This window comes from Cladophialophora immunda, assembly GCF_000835495.1.
Source record: "Cladophialophora immunda strain CBS 83496 unplaced genomic scaffold supercont1.1, whole genome shotgun sequence".
Classification (NCBI taxonomy): domain Eukaryota; kingdom Fungi; phylum Ascomycota; class Eurotiomycetes; order Chaetothyriales; family Herpotrichiellaceae; genus Cladophialophora; species Cladophialophora immunda.
In genome coordinates this window covers 5,319,910-5,338,218 of record NW_015622541.1, presented here as the reverse complement: position 1 = coordinate 5,338,218, position 18,309 = coordinate 5,319,910, and the positions used below count along the sequence as shown (strand labels likewise).

The 18,309-nt window shown below is 53.3% G+C and overlaps 4 protein-coding genes across 4 annotated transcripts; 1 reads left to right on the top strand and 3 right to left on the bottom strand.

Moving 5' to 3' along the window:
• Nucleotides 1-53: 53 nt before the first annotated feature.
• On the top strand, nucleotides 54-5,272 carry PV07_01558 (uncharacterized protein). Its single transcript, XM_016388091.1, has one exon. It carries the CDS (start codon nucleotides 332-334, stop codon nucleotides 4,712-4,714), a length of 4,383 nt encoding a protein of 1,460 aa, XP_016255019.1. The 5' UTR covers nucleotides 54-331; the 3' UTR covers nucleotides 4,715-5,272.
• A 437-nt stretch (nucleotides 5,273-5,709) lies between these two features.
• On the bottom strand, nucleotides 5,710-7,387 carry PV07_01557 (uncharacterized protein). The gene has a single exon (XM_016388090.1). The coding sequence runs from the start codon at nucleotides 7,021-7,023 to the stop codon at nucleotides 5,899-5,901; it is 1,125 nt and encodes a 374-aa protein (XP_016255018.1). The 5' UTR covers nucleotides 7,024-7,387; the 3' UTR covers nucleotides 5,710-5,898.
• A 577-nt stretch (nucleotides 7,388-7,964) lies between these two features.
• Nucleotides 7,965-15,049, bottom strand: PV07_01556 (uncharacterized protein). Its single transcript, XM_016388089.1, has 2 exons — nucleotides 8,723-15,049; nucleotides 7,965-8,663 (listed from the first exon to the last, which is right to left on the bottom strand). Exons 1-2 carry the CDS (start codon nucleotides 14,657-14,659, stop codon nucleotides 8,646-8,648), a joined length of 5,955 nt encoding a protein of 1,984 aa, XP_016255017.1. The 5' UTR covers nucleotides 14,660-15,049; the 3' UTR covers nucleotides 7,965-8,645.
• Nucleotides 15,050-15,450: 401 nt separating this feature from the next.
• PV07_01555 (uncharacterized protein) lies at nucleotides 15,451-17,621 on the bottom strand. The gene has a single exon (XM_016388088.1). It carries the CDS (start codon nucleotides 17,539-17,541, stop codon nucleotides 15,700-15,702), a length of 1,842 nt encoding a protein of 613 aa, XP_016255016.1. The 5' UTR covers nucleotides 17,542-17,621; the 3' UTR covers nucleotides 15,451-15,699.
• Nucleotides 17,622-18,309: the final 688 nt, after the last annotated feature.

Below are 18,309 nucleotides of genomic sequence, written 5' to 3'. Positions count from 1 at the left end.
ATTCTGCACCAGGCGGTTTTTTTGGTCAGGCGTCGAGATGCCCTCACCTTAAAGATTTGTGTCACCAGGGCTGCTCTACTATTTGGGCATTTCGAAGCCTTATCATTCTAAGCAAAGATACCCCCTGTACCTGATTACGAACTTCTAGCAGTTCTAGACAAATTGGGGATTCTCAAGAGACGATCTTGAGCGGCCAGTCTGTTCCCCCGTGAGCTCATATCCCTCCCAAGTCACCGCCGTTTCCGCCAACCAGTCGATCCTGCCGATGTTTCGACTCCACGAGAAGCTTTCATTGTGACATGACGGCTTTAAGTGCCATGGTTCGTTGGACATGCGCGAACCTGATCTAGCTACACCCGTCGCGGAGACCATGGCTTCCCACAACGGTCTGGTGTCCGGTGGATTGGGGCTACTTGACGTGAGCCGCCGCATGCCTGCAACTCAAGAGGGGGACCAGTCTACACCACATGACATACCCGAAGATGGAGGTCGTTTCCCATCAAGCTCCGTCCTCAAACAACCGTCGCTGCTCAGCGGACCAGGTCGAGGGCAGCAAAATGGGCCGTCTACCCCAAGAATAATACCTCAAGAGGCGGAAGACTACTTGACAGCGAGACCAATTGCCTTGTTACAGCGCACAAAGAGCGACCTTGGGCCAAGACGCAAAGAGGCCCTCCCGAAGGTCGCCGCAGAAGACAAACTGGCGCACATTCGACATGGCTGGGATGACGAGTACACGTCGAATGAATATCTGTCACTGTTACACTCGACATTCTACATGTACTACACGGAAAAGCGGCATGAAAGCAACGGCTCGTTGTCTGAGGAATCTAGACAGTTTCCCAGTGTGGATTGGCGCATGAAAGACCGCATGAAGACTGTCTCCGCGGCTTTGGCTATCTGTCTCAACATCGGTGTGGATCCTCCTGATGTGATCAAGACGAATCCCACTGCGAAGCTCGAAGCCTGGGTCGACCCAACGGGAAGTAGTGGTGGCACGACAAAGACGATGGAACAAATCGGCAAACGCCTGCAGGAACAATACGAGTCGCTAAGTCTGCGGACAAGATACAAGCAGTACCTCGACCCTTCGATCGACGAAACGAAACGATTTTGCATTTCATTACGTCGTAATGCGAAGGATGAGAGGGTGCTTTTCCACTACAATGGCCACGGCGTGCCGCTCCCTACTCCCTCGGGCGAGATATGGGTCTTCAACAAGAACTACACTCAGTATATCCCGGTGGGGCTTTACGACCTGCAAGCGTGGCTTGGAGGGCCTAGTCTTTTTGTCTATGATGTCTCTCATGCTGGAAACATTGTCTACAACTTCGACACGTTCCTGGCCAAGCATGAAAAGGAAAATGAGGAGCTCAAGAAACGAGATCCCAACGCACCTATTCAGAACTATGGAGATTGCATCCAGTTGGCGGCTTGTGGGAGGACTGAGATGTTGCCGACGAACCCAGAGCTGCCTGCCGATCTTTTCACGTGTTGTTTGACGACGCCGATAGATATTGCACTGAGATACTTTGTTTTGCAGAATCCACTTCCCAACGGACCTGCTATCGAAGATGGCAAAATACCCGTCCCCGGCCGATTACAGGACAGACGGAGTCCTCTGGGGGAGCTCAACTGGATCTTTACCGCCATCACCGACACGATCGCATGGAACATCCTGCCCCGGCATTTGTTCAAGAAGCTTTTCCGTCAAGACCTTATGGTCGCAGCACTGTTCCGCAATTTCTTATTGAGTGAGCGTATCATGAGGGCAAACCATTGTCATCCTATATCATCGCCCGCTTTGCCTGAAACACACCGTCATCCTCTCTGGCAAAGTTGGGATCTGGCCATGGAGATGGTGTTGGCCCAGCTCCCCATGCTCCGTGAAGCCGAAGAGGGGAAACGTGTCTATGAATACCAACACTCGACATTCTTTTCGGAGCAGCTTACAGCCTTTGAGGTGTATCTCAGCTCCGGCCCCACCAAAGATCGTGCGCCCGACCAGTTGCCGATCGTTCTGCAAGTTCTCCTCAGCCAAGTGCATCGACTACGTGCTTTGATTCTGCTTAGCAAGTTCCTGGATCTCGGACCGTGGGCCGTTCACCTAGCTTTGAGCATTGGAATCTTCCCTTATGTAGTGAAGCTTCTCCAAGCAGCCTCCTTAGAGCTCAAGCCGGTGATGGTCTTCATCTGGGCTCGAATCATGGCGGTCGACTATACTGTACAGAACGATCTGTTGAAAGACAACGGTATTCACTATTTCATATCCATCATGAATCCTCGTTCAGACATTCCCGTCGGCAATGCCAGCGAGCATCGAGCCATGTGTGCCTTTATAGTGGCCACATTCTGCAAGAGGTATCCTCCAGGCCAGACAGTCTGCCTGCTGCCAGAGCTGTTCAATGCCTGTTTACTCAACATGGCAGAGCCCGAAAATCCCTTGCTACGACAATGGTCTTGTCTGTGTCTCAGTATGTTGTGGAGCGACTATGCCGATGCAAAATGGATGGGTATCCGTTGCATGGCCCATGCCAGACTCTGCGAACTGTCGCTTGATCCCGTTCCAGAAGTTCGAGCGGCTATGCTCCATGCCCTCACCAACTTCCTTGGCATTCCAGATCTGACGGATCAGGTGTCTCAGATAGAAGAAGGAATTGCCTCGTCGGTCCTTTTCATGACGTCCGATGGCAGCACATTGGTGAGAAAAGAGTTGGTCGTCTTTCTTTCCCACTTTGTGAAGCGCTACGAGAACAAGTTTATCGTGGTTGCCTACGAGCAGCTCGTGGAAGAAAGAGAGAGACACCCTCACAAGCAGTCCGAGTCGAGCGGCTTTGAAGCTGGTGATTCTCTCAAGTGGATGCCAATCTCTACAAACACGATTTACGGCTCGATCTGGGTTCAAATCTTGATGCTGTCGGTCGATCCACACCCAGAGATTGCTCGGAATGCTTCGGTCATTGTCGACCATGTGCACGACACATTGATCAACTCGCCCATGAGTCAGATGGCCTTGGCCGTTATTGATGACCTGCTGCGATTCTCGAAGCGGGAAGAGTCCCAAGTTAAGAAAGTCCCTTCCCGGGATTCGCTGAGGGCAGTCGAAAAACAGCCTGGCACCCCTCCTCCCACATTGGCAAAGCAGCAGAGCTATCTGTCACTAAGTCTGAAGAGGGCGGGCAGCTCACTTCGCAACCTCGCTTTTGGCACGGGTTCTCCCAATCCTTCAGCTTCTTCCAAGGACAACAGTCCTCAAACATCTCCCACCAAAACAAGGGAACTTGTTCAACCTGTCAATACTCCTCGAAGTCGTCTCCCACCTGAGTGGAGCCGTCCACCCGAAACATCTGATGCGAGGAGTAACCCAGGATCGTATCATTCTGCCGTTCTGCCTACTTCGGCAGGCTTTGTTCCCCAGGATCCGAAAAGGCGACCCATCTTCCCACTCCAGAGTACTTTGCTAGACTGGTCAACCGAATATTTCCGTGAACCACAGATGAGACCCAATGACCCGGACGAGCCGGGCTCGGCCGACTACAACTCCAGACTCTGGCGGCGCAACCGCAACGAAAAGATCATCGCCGACAATCAGCCCCTGAAGGCCGTAGCGGGAAGCTCCAAATGGACCCGCTACGAAGGGTTTCTCAACAATCAGAGCCAGCCGATGAAGATGACATTTCATCAATTTGACAACCACCTTGCCGTCACCGACGACAAGGACACCGTCACTATTTGGGATTTTCAGAACAACGAACAACTGAGTCGGTTCAGCAATGGAAATCCTACAGGAAGCAGGATCAACGATGCAAAGTTTTTGAACGAGGATGACCAACCTCTTTTGATGGTGGGTAGTTCCGACGGCGTTCTCAAGGTTTACCGGAACTATCATAGTTCAACGGACGTCAAGGTGATTACTGCATTCAGGGCCTTGACAGAGCTGATCCCTAGCAACAAGAACGCCGGATTAGTCTTTGACTGGCAACAAGGACAAGGAAAAGCGCTTGTGGCAGGGGACGTCAAAGTGATCAAAGTGTGGAATGCGGCGACAGAGCTTTGCGTTGGAGACATTCCAGCACGCAGTTCTAGCTGCGTAACCAGCCTGACTAGTGACCAGGTGGCAGGACAGATCTTCATCGCGGGTTTTGGAGACGGTGTGATCCGCGTGTTCGACCAGCGGCTCAACCCTCGGACTGCGATGGTCAAGCTCTGGCGCGAACACAGACAGTGGATCACGAACATTCACATGCAACGCGGTGGTGTACGGGAACTAATTTCGGGAAGCAGGAATGGCGAGGTGAAATTGTGGGATCTGCGGAATGATAAGGCCGTTCTGACGTTGAACGCGACATCATCAACTCCTTCGCCCTTGAAGCCCGAGCATGGCAGAGATGGTACGAGTGCATTTGGGAGTACCAGCTCCGCGGCATCTCTGGCGGGAGGCTCGACGACTCTGCTACGCAGTCTCTCCGTCCATGAACACGCTCCAGTCTTCGCCGTGGGCACCGACAAGCATGAAGTGAAATCGTTCAATACAAATGGGGACACGTTGGGCATCTTTGAACCCTCGAGCAGTCGGATGGCGCATGTTGTCGGCGGCGGCCTTGCAGGCAGGGGGCATCATGCTCCGATAGTGGCTACAGCATACCATCCGCACCGCATGTTGCTGGCGTGTGCAGCGTTGGGAGATGGGCACGTGAGTTTGGTGACCTACTGAGAGGATAGCCGAAGCCGGTGAAGGGCTCAGGATCACTTTAATGTGTCTGGGTCGTGAGAAAAAGCTCTGGTGTCTTCTGCGGCGAACAATTTGGCGAAGCCCGCGAGCCAAGTTGAGGACGCTGTTTCCTTGCACGGAGACAGCATGCAAGCTGTGCTTTCGCTAAGGCTGTATCACTCAACTTCGGCTGCAAATGGACGCTTTGTGAAGAACTCTGGGGTATGCTCACCTGATGGACCATATTCGAAGCAGCCCAGCGAGCTTCGAGCACCAGATGACGAGCACGTCCACATCAACGTTAATACCGTTCTTTCTTTACGATGGTCGGGAATGTAGTGGTAGTATCAAGGGCGTATGGATGCTCTTCCAGCGGACGGGCTAGTCATGGGTTTGGGACGGAGAGCACAATCACGACGGGGGGAGCAAGTAATGGCGAGTTTCATCCAGCGGGCGTTCATCACTGTAGTACTGTATCCAATACACATGGCACTAATGTTGCCCAGCCTGTGCTGTCCTGTCCACGTCCCAAGTGTCTGGTCTCCCCTTGCCATCGAGATCCCACAGCCAATAAAAGTTGCCAAAGATTGTTCGTTTCTCGCTTCGAATAGCCCCGTACGCTTCATGTCATGTACTCCGTACTCCGGCCGAGGTGCAACGTAACTATAACCAACTTCTCGTCCGCGATTTGCTGGTCGGGTACAGGGTATCTACCGCTTTGATAGTGTGCTGTACCTTGCCGTGCTTCATATCGTCGAGTCCGCCCATTGACTGGTCGTTAGCTGTGCCAGTCCGGGAAAGTAGTCATTAGCTACACAAAGATACCTAGGTAGATATAGAGGGGACCCTTGTCGAGGGAATAATAATGATAGTCCCTTCCGTCGAGAGGTGGTATGGGCACTTGAGTTTCAGCCTGATGGGCGATGGGATGCTGGAGGGGGAGGCTTCCGAAAGGCAACAATTGGCGTCGACAAGAAAAGAAAAAGGAGAGGCACTGGTCGAGTCTGCCAAATTTTTTTTCCCATTTCATCCACGACATGACATAACAATACGGAAGTCGTGAAGGTCCGCAATAGAATACAGGATGGTTAGTCTAACATAATACATAGTGATAGGGTGCCGTGTTCCCGGAGAAAAGAGACAAAATGGACCACCCTTCCCCCCCCTCAATTGGTTGTCGTTGGTTGTTATACACTCCGCCGATCCCACCGGCGGACCACGCTGCCCAGGCACACCTTCAACAGCCCCTGCGCGGTGAGGCCTTGGTCGTCGTCGCCACCGGCGCTGCCGCCTTCCTCGCCGTTCCAGGGCACCGTGTCGACCATGTCGCGGATGTGGTACTCGCCGCTCAGCGCGTCGTCGAGTTCGCGGAGCATGTCGGCGGCCTCGGGCTCGCGGCCGACCTGGAAGAACTGGATGCCCACCTGCCAGGGCTCGGCGGAGAGGGCGTCGAGCTTGCGGGCGGCGTTGACGATGACGCTCTCGACGTCGTCCGAGGGCACGCCGTCGGTGATGACGATGATGTTGAGCGGGCGGACCGCGGGCGCGTCGGCGGACTGGCGGTCGACCGACTCGGCCAGTTCCGCGAGGTACGGCTTCAGGATCTGGTTCAGGCGCGTCCCCGTCGGGGTGCCCCCCAGGGGGCGCACGTTTTGGAACAGGCTCTGCACCGCCGCCGTCGTGGTGATGTTCGTGTACCCGCCCTGGCTGCCCGTGGCGTGCGGGTTGCGGTGGTTCAGGAAGTAGACGTCGATGCCGTCCGGGTCGTGGGCCGTGCAGATCGGGGCGATGGCCGCGAGCGCCGCAGAGGTCTCGCGCCACGAGCGGCCGGCCATGGAGCCCGAGTCGTCGATCAGGAAGATGGTGTCGAAGGTGCGCAGGAACGCGTAGGGCGAATCATCCGCGACTTGCATGGGATTGGACAGGTCGGCGGGCGAATAGGGGACGTTGCTGTTGGTGGTCGTATTATTATTATTCGACGCTGAGCGAGGCGAGTAAGGGGGCGGTGGCTCAGCTGCCGCCGGACGACGCGTGGGAGTCGTGGCGGCAAAGGGGTTGCTGGCATCTTGGTTGTTTCTGGCCCAGGCGATGGGAGGAGTCTGGGACTGTCTTTGGGAAGAAGCCGTCGAGGAGGCGGAGGAGGAGGACGAGGGCGCTGGCACTGAGGGTCTTGATGAGACGACCGATGAAGCATTGCTCTTGAAGGACTTCCTGGAGCTGAAGCGGCGGAAGATATTGTCCATCTTGTCGGGGAGACGGTGGTCGCGACGGGAGTGGAAAGAGTCGTGGTGAACAAGGATGGAGGTCGCCATGGTGTTTGTTTTCCTCTTCTTTGACTGTTTTGTAGGGTTTCAGTCAGCCAAGTGACGCGTTGTTTGTTTGCCACGTGGAAGCCTAGCAGTGAAGCAAGCGCAGGCGATGTTAAGAAGGAGAACTTCTTGTTTGTTCTTCTTGTTTTTTTTCTTCTTTTTCCTATGGCTTCCTTCTTCTTGTTCATCCTCTGCGTCCCTTTATAACCCTTCTTGACCTCTCCATTTCTCTCACTCCAAAGTGAAATTCAGCCCTGGGCAGATACGACCGGGCAGTGATCCCCAACGGGGCTTTTGCTCATTTCTTCAATGTCCACCGGGGGTCGTGAGCTTCATTTTCAAGTGGACACGCTGCTCCTCCGGGGTTGTACTTTGCACAGCCTGGGGATACAGCATGAGACGCTGCCTCCTTAAGCTTCCCAACGGCTTGTACTCGGTGCTACTAGCAGCTCCGTGCATAGCCGAGAGCTGGACGCCTCTCTCTTTTCGGACACGCGATCCCTGAGAGTCCGCTTACTTCTGCGGAACCGGTGGTGTGCACGGGGCTAATCAGCGGGCTAGGCTACGATGCACCGCCACCATGTTATCATCTGTCACTTTCACCCCTTTGCCTGGACTAAATCTCCCATCGATTCGCCCCCACCGGAGAATTTGAGCCTACGAGTAACCTAGTTCGCAAGGTAGAAACCTTTGCGCGCGCTTCTCGAAGAAAACCTAGTACAGGGGCTCAAACGAAGCGCCCAAAGACAGCCCACAGACGACCGGGGCCAAGATCTATAGCCTTCCTCAAACACCCTGCATGCGCGTATGGCGTTATTCTCAGCAGAGCGCGTATCAACACACAGCAAGAGGTGGAGTTACATATGTGGACCGCAAGCCCCCATACAGGCTCATTGATACCATCAGGAGTGTATGGGGTAGACTAGAGTGGCAGTACGGCGTGTATTCTGATTGCGAGCTTCATCTTGGCTTCCCGTTTCGGCTTCAAGGCAGACTCGACATGATTCCCATCGTTCGATCCGCATGCGAGGCCTGGCAAGACGAACGTCATCAGGGGGATATTGCTGGGGTGGTCAGATATTCCCGTGCTGCTCATGCCATTATTGCCTTTGAACCAAGTGCACATGTCTACAGCAGCCCCCTGACGGTTCAAGCATGTGGACAAAGAAAAGCCTTGAAGCGCAGATTACAGCTCTGTTGGCTAGGTACTCGGGGGTCATCCTTTCGCCTGGCCTATCTGAATACCATCCAATCCACCATTGACATCCAAGCCACCCAACGCCATGCAAGGTTCTGTACCATCGTGTCATGCACATTCTGTTCATCGTTCCAATTTATGTTCATATCATTGCCCAGCTGGGTATGTGTCGCTCGTTTCGTTCGTGGCGCCGTTTCATTCACCGGTTGGTCGTTCGCGGACCAGCATGCAAGGAAAACAACTCGGCGCAGAAAGCAAAGCCTCTTTTCACGCTCCGCCCATGCAAACATCCAACGCCATCTTGTATGCTGGAATTCGCGCAACATAGCAAGTACATTTGTCACCCAACGCCCCGCTTCGTATGTATGGCTCCGCGGAACCGAGTAGTCTGCAAACAAATCTCGAGGAGGGCCGGGCGCCAGGGGAATCAATGCCGCTTGTATTTCTAAGCTCTTCATCAGCATTGTCCCAGAAACAAGATATTACTGGGCGAGTACGACTTACCTCATCGATCCTCCTCAAATTCTGTTTGTCCAGCATATTGCCAGCACCCATCAGTGTCTGCCCAACCGCTTTGGTGGCTCCAATCGCCGGCCGCAGGATAATGGTCGGGCTCTGTTTTAGGATTGCCTTGGCCGCACCCTTGGCTGAAGAACTGGCCATGACTTCTCCAGGGACTGCCACGATTGCGTCTCGGGCAATCAGTAGATCTCGTTCCAGGCTAGCATATGCCGTTCTCAACCCTTGCTTGATGCCAATGGGCTGATCAGCATACAGAGATATTTGTTTCCGAGTCTCATCGTCCTCGTCCGTTTCGCCTTGTAGTTCACGGGCCACAAACAGATCTTCCGTATTTTGAAGGATCTGCTGCGTGCCAATCGCCATTTTGGCCCCGAGGTTGACCAATTCAGTCGCTGTCGTCTTTGCAAATGCCAATGCTCCTTTCTGGATGCTTCGGACAAGTCTCCCGTCCTTGCGATATTCGCGAATAGGAACGGCGATGAGGTCTCGCACTCCGCTCGTAACATCAACCAGAGGTCGGACAGGTGCCAAACCAGCTAGAACTCCAGGAAGTTGATTCCGCCTGACGTCCGGCGTCCAGATATTGTTCAACATGATGCCCAGTCGGTCAAATCCAGACACCCCGTACAGGATAACTCGACGAAGGACCATATCCGCACGGTCAAGGACGAAGAAATTCATAAACTCGGTCGTTCGTCCGGATCGCAGTCCAGCATAATCCACTTTCTTGGGCTTGTAGTCCAGTTTGAGTGCCACAGCGTTCACTTCCACACGCTGCAAAAATGGTGGACTGGAGGTCTCACTCGATGCCGGGGCACTGTCATCTCGGAACTCGAAGAACCGAGTTAAGAAATCCAACGCATCCTGGTCAACATGTAGTCTCAGTGGAAGAACGCTGACTTTGAGTACTATTTCCGAGGCCGATAGTTCTGCGACTGGTTTCACGTTGAGAACTTCGATATGAACCATGCTGGCCCCGTGCTCGCGTTCACCGGCATCTTGCATATAAGTTGCGAACTTCTTCCAAGTCGACGTAGGTACGTGATCAAAGACCTCGATCTTTTTGATGCGGACATCGATTGAGCTTTGAACCTCGCCGCTGCCAGAAGGGAATGCAAGGAAATCGGCCGAAACGCCTTCCAGTTCAAATGTCATCTTGTGATGCTTGCTGCGATTGAGCTTGAGCTTCTTTTGCCTGGGAACCGTGCCTGATGTGCGTCGTGACGTAGTTGCAGTGACCGTCGTCCCAGTGGCGTAGCTACCCGTCTCACTCACCAAGTCATCGATATCATGATTGATAGCATTCGCCAAATCTCGGGGATCCTTGTTCGCCGGAATGCCAATGTAGATCGAATTGAACAAAAAGTCCCCAATCACAGACTCGTCCTCGTCTTCCGCGCCAGGTGTTCGGCTGCTGCTCCGCGGGCGTCTTGCCATGGCTTTGTTCTCAATCTCCTTCACCGCATGCGAGATGGTATCCCTCGTGGCTTGCCAGTCGTACCCATCAAACAGATTCCAAATGACGTGGACATCCCTCACGCGAACCTTCAATGGAGATCGCTCGAATATCGCATCGCTTGCTAAACCATAGGTGTTGTGGACGGAATTCCAGCGATGTGCTGTGCCACCAACCGATGACTTCGGAATGAAATGGTCGGCTCTGAAGTCTAGCAGGCTATGCATCATCACGCTCTCGCCCGCGTCGCCGACGTCGGAGCCAGTGGCATCAACAGGGGCTATGTGCACACTTTCGGACATGACAGATCGACCCAGATCTGATTCCACATGGCTTGCTGTCAGCTCGTCGTCAGCATCATCGGCGTCCCCATACATGCCAGTCATGAACTCGTTTTCGTCTTCCTCCTCCTCGTCGTATCCACTTTTGCCCTTCAAGGTCTCAACAGTGGAAGTACTGGCCGATGCTTGAAGGCCGAGCAACGGTCCAGGCTCTGAGACGAAAGCGTTACCAGTGAATGATGCCAACATATCCTGGATTGGGACGACTTCGGTCCGGTATTGAGCGACCTTCGAAGGCGGTGACGGCGGCGCAAGACCGCTCAAAATCTGTATCATGGTCTGGGTAGAATCGGCGCAAGTCTCAATGAAGAGAAGATTGTTGCGGAACTCTACGTCCAATCGTGTTTCTGACGTGACTTTGTCTTCAATCACTTTGATGATGGCTGATGCAGAAGATATCGACCCTACAGGGACGAATCCGGCCTTTGTGAGTTGTTGGACTTGGTCATTTTCTTCGAAGTACAGCTTGTGGTCCACATTTCCCGATTCCAGCCCAACAGTCGAAGCATCGTTGATGATGAGGAGGGAAGCTTTCTTGATGTCTAAGTTGTCCGTCGACCCCTTCTTTTGATTCTCGTGACGGATCACCGCGTCCGTTAGCACAAAAAGACCCTTGGCTGGGCCCTTGTCAGGGTTCAGAGCGATGGCCGAGTCTCGGAAGGTTACAGAGAATCTGATTTTCCGCACTAGACTGCCTGCATCTCCGGCGTTCGATAATGACGGGCTCGAGGGCTGTGAAGAAGAACTCTGCCCGTCGGCGGCTGCATGGTCGACTTTGAGACGTTCAAAAAGCGAGGTGAGGTCAACAACTGTTGGCACCTTGTACTCGATGCAAGTATTTGAGAGCTTCATTCGAACCGTGGGTTCCATTTCGTCTGCAATGAATCGACACATGAACATAGGCGGGCCCATGACTGTTTTGGTTTGAGACAATACATCGCCAATCAATACATCTTCCTCGCTTCTCGACACTGACCAGGCTGCAATTTGGGCAGCAGCGAGTGCAGGCACATTGATGTGAGCTCCCTCCATGAGGTCGACCTGGAGTTTCACGGGCCCAAACTTCTCATCGACGTCGAAGCGGAAATCCAGCTTTTTTACAAGCCCGAAAGTGAGGATACCGGGTCGATCATCTTCAGGCAGGTATTTTGCGACTGACGAAAGTTTCGAGATCTCGTCGGTGAGTTTTGTGAGATGGGGCACCCACCGCAGACCTGCAGCACCGGCTTGAAGATCTCCAACGGTCAGACGCAAGACGCCGCCTTTGCGACGCTGTCTCAACAAGGTATCAACCATAATATCGTCGTCTTCCTCATATTTGTCGCTGGAAGGTGTGATAAGAGACAGAAGTCTGTCCAGGTCGTCATCATCTGGGGAGTTCGAGTAGTGCACCTCGATGTTTCGAATTTTGGCGTAGATGTCTCCGCGAGCCCGGGAACCGGAAAGCAATGGACCCTCGACCGCGGCGCCGTCAATCACCACCTTCACATTGTTGTCCCGATAGGCTGTTTTGATAGCTGAAGACTTGACCTGCATGGAAGACTCGGACCCGATCAAATCGAGAACTGCTCCTGAGACTCGAATATCGACCTTTGGCAAAGCCGATGAGGGATCACTGTCTGCCCTTGGTCTTCTTTGAGGATCGTTAAACCTCACGGTGCGTAGTTTCGAAACTTCTGGAGCCGGTGCGGAAGTCTGACCCTTGACGGTGTGTGTCGACATAATGGAGTTTCCCAAATCTAGCAAAGAGCTCAAGCCACCGCTTCTGCTGAGCACATCGTCGATGACCAACAAATCCAGGACAATATAGATGGGCTTAATCTGGACTTCGTACCGATTTCCCGACACGTTAACCACAACATCATGAGGCCTCAGCATAGAGCTGGTTGCGATCGAGTCTCGGACGTTGATAGAGTCAACGAACGTCATGACCTCCCTAGCACCATGGTTCACGACAATCTTAGAGATTGACAGTCGCTGGCTCTTCTCTGGCGCGGAATTGACCGAGTAGCTTATTGAAGTAATTGACACCTTTAGCAGAGCTTGCTGGCTGGAGAGGATCGATTCAATCGTCTGGACTCCTACTTTGCTCGGTGGCTTTCTTGGGACGGATTCGCAGAAGTTGAGGTTTACGCTCTTGATGCTGACATCGGGGATGGCAGTCTCTCGAGGGGCTGGTGTGGGCGCTTTCGACTTCTGAGGGGCTTTCGTTGCGACTGCGTCAGTGATGGTCTGTGAGGCTCTCACAAGCACCCTACAGAGCACAATATCGAGGTCCACTGAAATCTCTCCAATGTCGACGATCAGTTTTTCTTTTGGTTGCTCCACAGTCCGGCTTTGACCCATATTACGTAGAGATTGAAGTCGAGATTCGTTGAGGAACGTGCTTGGGGAACTTCTCCCACCCATATGCATCTGGCGGATCTGGGAAGCATGGCTTAAACGCTGTTGAGGGATTGATTGCTCAGCTTCTGATAAGGCTTCTTCATGATGCGGTTGGGGGATCTTGAGGTTCAGAGCATTCACACGTAGAATTCGAGACCGAAAGCACGAGGCCAGGTTATTATCCAGGACGCTTTCTCCACTTGATCCCTCAGGTTCGTTGACAGACTGTGATGGTCCACTGATCGAAGCTCCAGATATATCACCCAAGGGTTCTGTTTGGTCGATCAGAGGTGCTGACACATCTTCGGTTTCTCCAGGGTGTTTGTGCTGTTCTGGTCCAGGATCTGGCATAGGTCGTGACCAAGCAAACCCGCCCGGCATATTGAGTGGCCCACTCATCGCGCTCATATACATACTCTCGGCCTCATCATGGGTGAACGTCCTAGATTCTGCCAAGTCCTCCGACTGATTGTCCAATATCCCAAACGCTTCGTCGCTGTCTCGGCGAACGGACCGTCGCATTTCTTCAGCATGAGCTCTGTTGTCGACGGATTCAGATCCACCAGTCGACTCGGGTTGGACTGGGATGGACCTCGAACGCCGTCCGAAGATGGTAGACTCTGAGAGTGCCGCATCTTCGAGCCCAATACCAAGCCCAGAGTTGCTCAATGATGCTAGAGAGCTCTTTGGATGATCGGAGTGCTGGCTGAGGCTGGTGGTGCTTGACCGCACGAGATCACTGTTGTCACTGCGTGCACTAGCGGGGTGTGACAGCGGAGGACGTGATTTGGCCAGTTTCGGCGAGCTGAAGCCAGAAAACTCTGAGAAAGTCTCGGACTCGGACAGGACAAACAGCTGGACTTCGTCGATGGATATTGACCGTCTCGTGTCTGGCTCAGTCTCTGGGCTTTCCGGCTTGTCTATGGGGTCCACGGCGATGTTCCCAACTGAAAGCATAAACTTTGTATTCTCTACTGGGCCAGCGCCCCCCGTCGAAAGATCCGTTTCCAAGACGACATTAACGTCCTTGATGTTGACGGACAACCGGTCTGCCACACCTTTGAGAAAGTTTGCGACAAAGGTAGGTAAGGAAAGCCCTCCAGGCATGCCGAGCCCTACATCCTCGCTCGAAGCCGAGGACATTACCGACTCTTGCATGTGCATCTGAGATTGTGATTCGAGTGCAGCTTGTAATTCGTCTCTTTCTCCAGGCGACTCGGCTTCCAGGAACGACGCGGCCAGATCTTCTGATGTGGGAATGACTTGAGACAACTCCAGTGGTCCTCCTGCATCCCCATGTCTGCCACCAGGGTCGTGAATAGGCGGAGACGCCGACCTAGGTAGGTTTGCACGGTCTGTTCTGCTGGGAGCGAATCCTGCTTTTGAGCGAGATTTTCCCGCCGCCGTCACTGCTGTGGTGTTGTCTGGTCGAATCGCCACGATTATCTCCACCCCTTCCACTTCGATCTCGATGCCGCTGATGTGAAGATCCGCGGGGAGGGTAAGGCGCAAAAGCTTAGCGGAGGCATGGTTCAGGGCGAAGGCGGCGGGAAGTTGGAGGACGTCGATGATTCTCTTGACTTTGATTCCGACGTTCTTGAGTTCGACCACGGTCCGCTGACCCCATTTCAGCCCCAAGTTGTCAAGGTCGAATTCATCTGAGTCGATAAAATCGAGACGGAGGAGGGCGTACCGAAGCAGCCGCTTCTGAAAGTAAGAAGGAAGAAAGTACGACATGGTCGAGGGTACGATGAGCCCTTCCCGGCTCCTAGGTGTGGCTATGAGGGCAACGTTTTCATCGTGGTTAAGTTAGGGAGGACAAGAAACGGTACAGACGTCCAGCAGCGAAGAAAGGAAGTCCGAGTGTTTGACAAGGACATGGACGTCAACATGAGGGACAGGGAAGGTCAGCGATCAGCACAAAGTAGTTGAGGTTGAGAAGCGACGGGCAGAGGCCTGGTTCTCTCGGCGCGGACCCGCGTCTGGCTGCTCCAATCAGACGGAAATAGACGTCTTCTTTTGCGTCGTCGTGGTCAGAGGAAGCATATCAGCTGTCCTCCAGGAGGCGGAGGCAATGGAGGAAACGTGTCGTCCGCTCAGTCAAACGCAGGCACGGTTGGAATGAGGTATGGGAGTCGGAGAAAACAGGCAGATCTCGACGCACCTCGTCCTGACAACATCCAGGGCTTCCTGCTCCACCCATGATAAGTGTGCCGGCGGGATGATGCAGCTAGCAGCCAACGAGGGGCACCCCCAAGTGCTTAGGTAGCTAGCGTTGGGCACTGTGAGCCAGTGGAAATGGGCCCTCAACGGCGCAGTGGGGGGCGGTTCACTCGGTGGTCACACGAGGCGCCTTTGGGTGCTCAAAAACCCCCATGACAACGTCCAAAGGGGCACGAACGCGCCCAAACCACCCCCAACACCGCCGACAGCAAACCGAGCAGGGGTCGGCCCGGCCATATTTAACAGCCCGAGCGTCACAGCCTGATGCGCCTTACTGTTCAGCCTCACGACCTCTCTATTGTCCATGAAACAGTCAGATTGGGGAAAGGGAGACCCCTAAAGGTATCGTCCTTTGTCTGTCAAAGTGTGCATATCCCGCTAAAACAAACCCTTGTAATTGTCGTTGAAGACCGTCTAGAACGTCCCTGCATCCTGTTGAGCAACGAGACACAGGCGACCAGGTGAGATGCGGCAAGGTTGACGAATTGCCTTCTAACGACCACAGCGGCAGCAGCTGCAGCAGCAGCAGCAGCAACATGCCCGCGGCAGTCAATCTAATCTTCATCGTCCTCGTCGTCGTCGTCTTCTTCGTCCTCCTCATCCTCCTCGGACTCCTCTTCGTCTTCATCCTCTCCATCCTCTTCCTCGGCCTCTAACGGATACTCCATCAAAATCCACTGACACCACTTTTCAAACTCGCTCCTCCATTCTCTCAGTAACTTTGCTTTGAAACCTTTACCCAGATAACCCTCGGTAATATCTTTGGTCCACTCACCCGGTTTTTGATCTTCAATGGCGCACCATTTTAGAGAGTTCTCGGCCATAGTTGCCAGGCCTTCCAACCCGAGGTTCTCAAATGCCATGTAGGCCTGCCAGAAATCATGACTCAAGCCATTTTTCCCGTGGCCCAAGATTGCAGGGTCGTCGTTGTTCAATGACACGGCCACCCCTCGAGAAAGGAGGGCTGGGAGAGAGTGGGAAAGGATAGAACTTGAGAGTCGCAAGATTTCATTCGAGATCGGGCAGCTCTCGACCAAAATCTTCTTCTCCTTGACCATGTCAATCAACAAGGGGTGCTTGTATAAAGAATACCCGTGCCCAATGCGTCGAGTGCCTAGCAGAAGCGCATCAAATAAGTTGTTGTCCGTGCTGTCGCCGTCACCAAGGCACTCGCCTGCGTGGAAAAAGAATGGCAAATCCACACCTGCTTCGGCGCACTTCTTCTTGAACCAGAATATGAGCGGCGTGAGATCCTTGAGGGTTCTTCCCTGGTCTTCTTGGGCCACGAAGTCAAAGCCGCAAATCATGTGGGGGAACTTCTTCTTCATACGGATGCACTCCTTCATGGAATCGACAAGTGTTCGATTGTCCGACTTCCGGACGACCGTCCATATCATGCGTGCGCCTTTGAAGGCCTTGCCGGCGGGCGACCGTTTGAACTTCTCGATCTCTTCGCCCAAGATCGTGAAAAAGTCGTCGAACTTGCCCACTTGACCCGTAGTCTGTCCTTGCCTGCGGAATTCGAACTTGAACGCGATTCTGAAGTCGACGTAGACAATACCATCCTTTGCCAACTGGCCGAGAAGTCGCTGAATTGCGCGGCGGAAGATGGGTTCGTACGTAAACATCCAAGTAATGACCAGAAAGGTACTCTGAAATTTCTTCCAGATGGCGTCCAGACCATGGTGGTGGCACAAGGACTCCTCGCTGGTAATGGTGCATCTGCTGATCAGCCATTTCTTAAAAGTTTGGTCATCGTCGGGAAATGTTCTCTGTGCTTCTCTGATCGTAACTGGCGTGTTTGGCGTGTATGCCGCAGTCCAGATACTCCCCGTACTCTTTTGTTTCTTGACTACCTCGTCGGGATAGTACCTGAATTGCAACGCACCCGAAGTCCGCTTGCCCTTATCACTCAGCCCTTCCGGTGCGATCATGCAGAACCCCTTCTCCGCTAGGGCCTGGTCGACCAGCCAGTCAATATCGATCATCGCGTCCAGATGGGCATGCAGCAGTGCGCCCTTTGGCATCTTCTCGACGATCTTCCACAGCTCAGTCGTCTCCATGCGATCGCGAGCCAGGGTGAACATCATGCCCGGATACAGGTTGCCGCCGTTCTTATCGGCGAGGCTATCCTCAAACTCGGAGGTCCAGACTGTTTGCAACTCTCGCCGTCGAATAGACGCCATGATCTTGGATGCCTGTTTGGCCATGGGAGACATATTCTGTTTGAAAGCTCGGTCATGGCGTTGCTTTTTCTCCTGTTCGATCAGCGCCTGGCGCCCCGCCATGTACTTTTGGATGAACGGGTCATCGACTTGAGGGATGCCTTGTTCCACTTCCCATTCATATTGAGAGTCATCAGACTCATCGCCTGATAAATCCTCTCTTGGTGCCATGATGAAGAGGGTCCTGACTTTTGCAGTTACAGTTCTACTGGAACCAGATCGTCTAGAGACCGGCGCACTGCACCGTCGTGGTAAAGGCTCGTGTGATTAAATCGATGGTTGATTTCGGCTCGACAAAATGTTAATCCGACGGCTTGGCACGGCTCGCTTGGCCCGCTTCTATCGCTCTACTCCGTATATGTATCTACCAAGTTCAGACAACAATTCACGAGTATAGATACTTTTGAAAGGACGATATCTACAATGGGGGCTTCGGATACCAATCCAGCTACGTGGCCAGCCTCTCACTGATGATTTGGGGAGCGACAAGCTCCTCATGCGCCTTCATAATGCACAACGTTAAGGGATCAGCCACCATGTCTTTGCACGCTTCGGTAGGTGCTGAAGACTGACCGCTATTGCAGATGGTCATATACAAAACAAATGTCGACCATGCCCACATTGGTCTGACTGGGCCAGGCCTATCCTCACGCTCTCCTCCATGCCCAAGGCAGTACCGTAGGCACATGTAATCACCACATACTTTCGTACAATCACAAATCTCCTAGGTTTGCTGAATGTATCTCCGGTATGATTCATTGTGCTAGGTCGAATTTGCTGAAGTAGGAGGGATACCTGCCGATGTTTTCAAATCTCTTTATAGTTGAGACTGGCTCCTTAAATTTTGTTGTTGCTGGGCTAGAGAATAATAGAACATACACTAGAGATGGTGTCAATCTTTATGCTGAGATTGTTCCCGCCAGCACATTGCTAGCGAAC

What these genes read in the sequence shown, in the direction of transcription:
- PV07_01558 (XM_016388091.1), top strand. Translation starts at nt 332, where the DNA reads ATGCGCGAACCTGATCTAGCTACACCCGTCGCGGAGACCATGGCTTCC.
- PV07_01557 (XM_016388090.1), bottom strand. Translation starts at nt 7,023, where the DNA reads ATGGCGACCTCCATCCTTGTTCACCACGACTCTTTCCACTCCCGTCGC.
- PV07_01556 (XM_016388089.1), bottom strand. Translation starts at nt 14,659, where the DNA reads ATGTCGTACTTTCTTCCTTCTTACTTTCAGAAGCGGCTGCTTCGGTAC.
- PV07_01555 (XM_016388088.1), bottom strand. Translation starts at nt 17,541, where the DNA reads ATGGCACCAAGAGAGGATTTATCAGGCGATGAGTCTGATGACTCTCAA.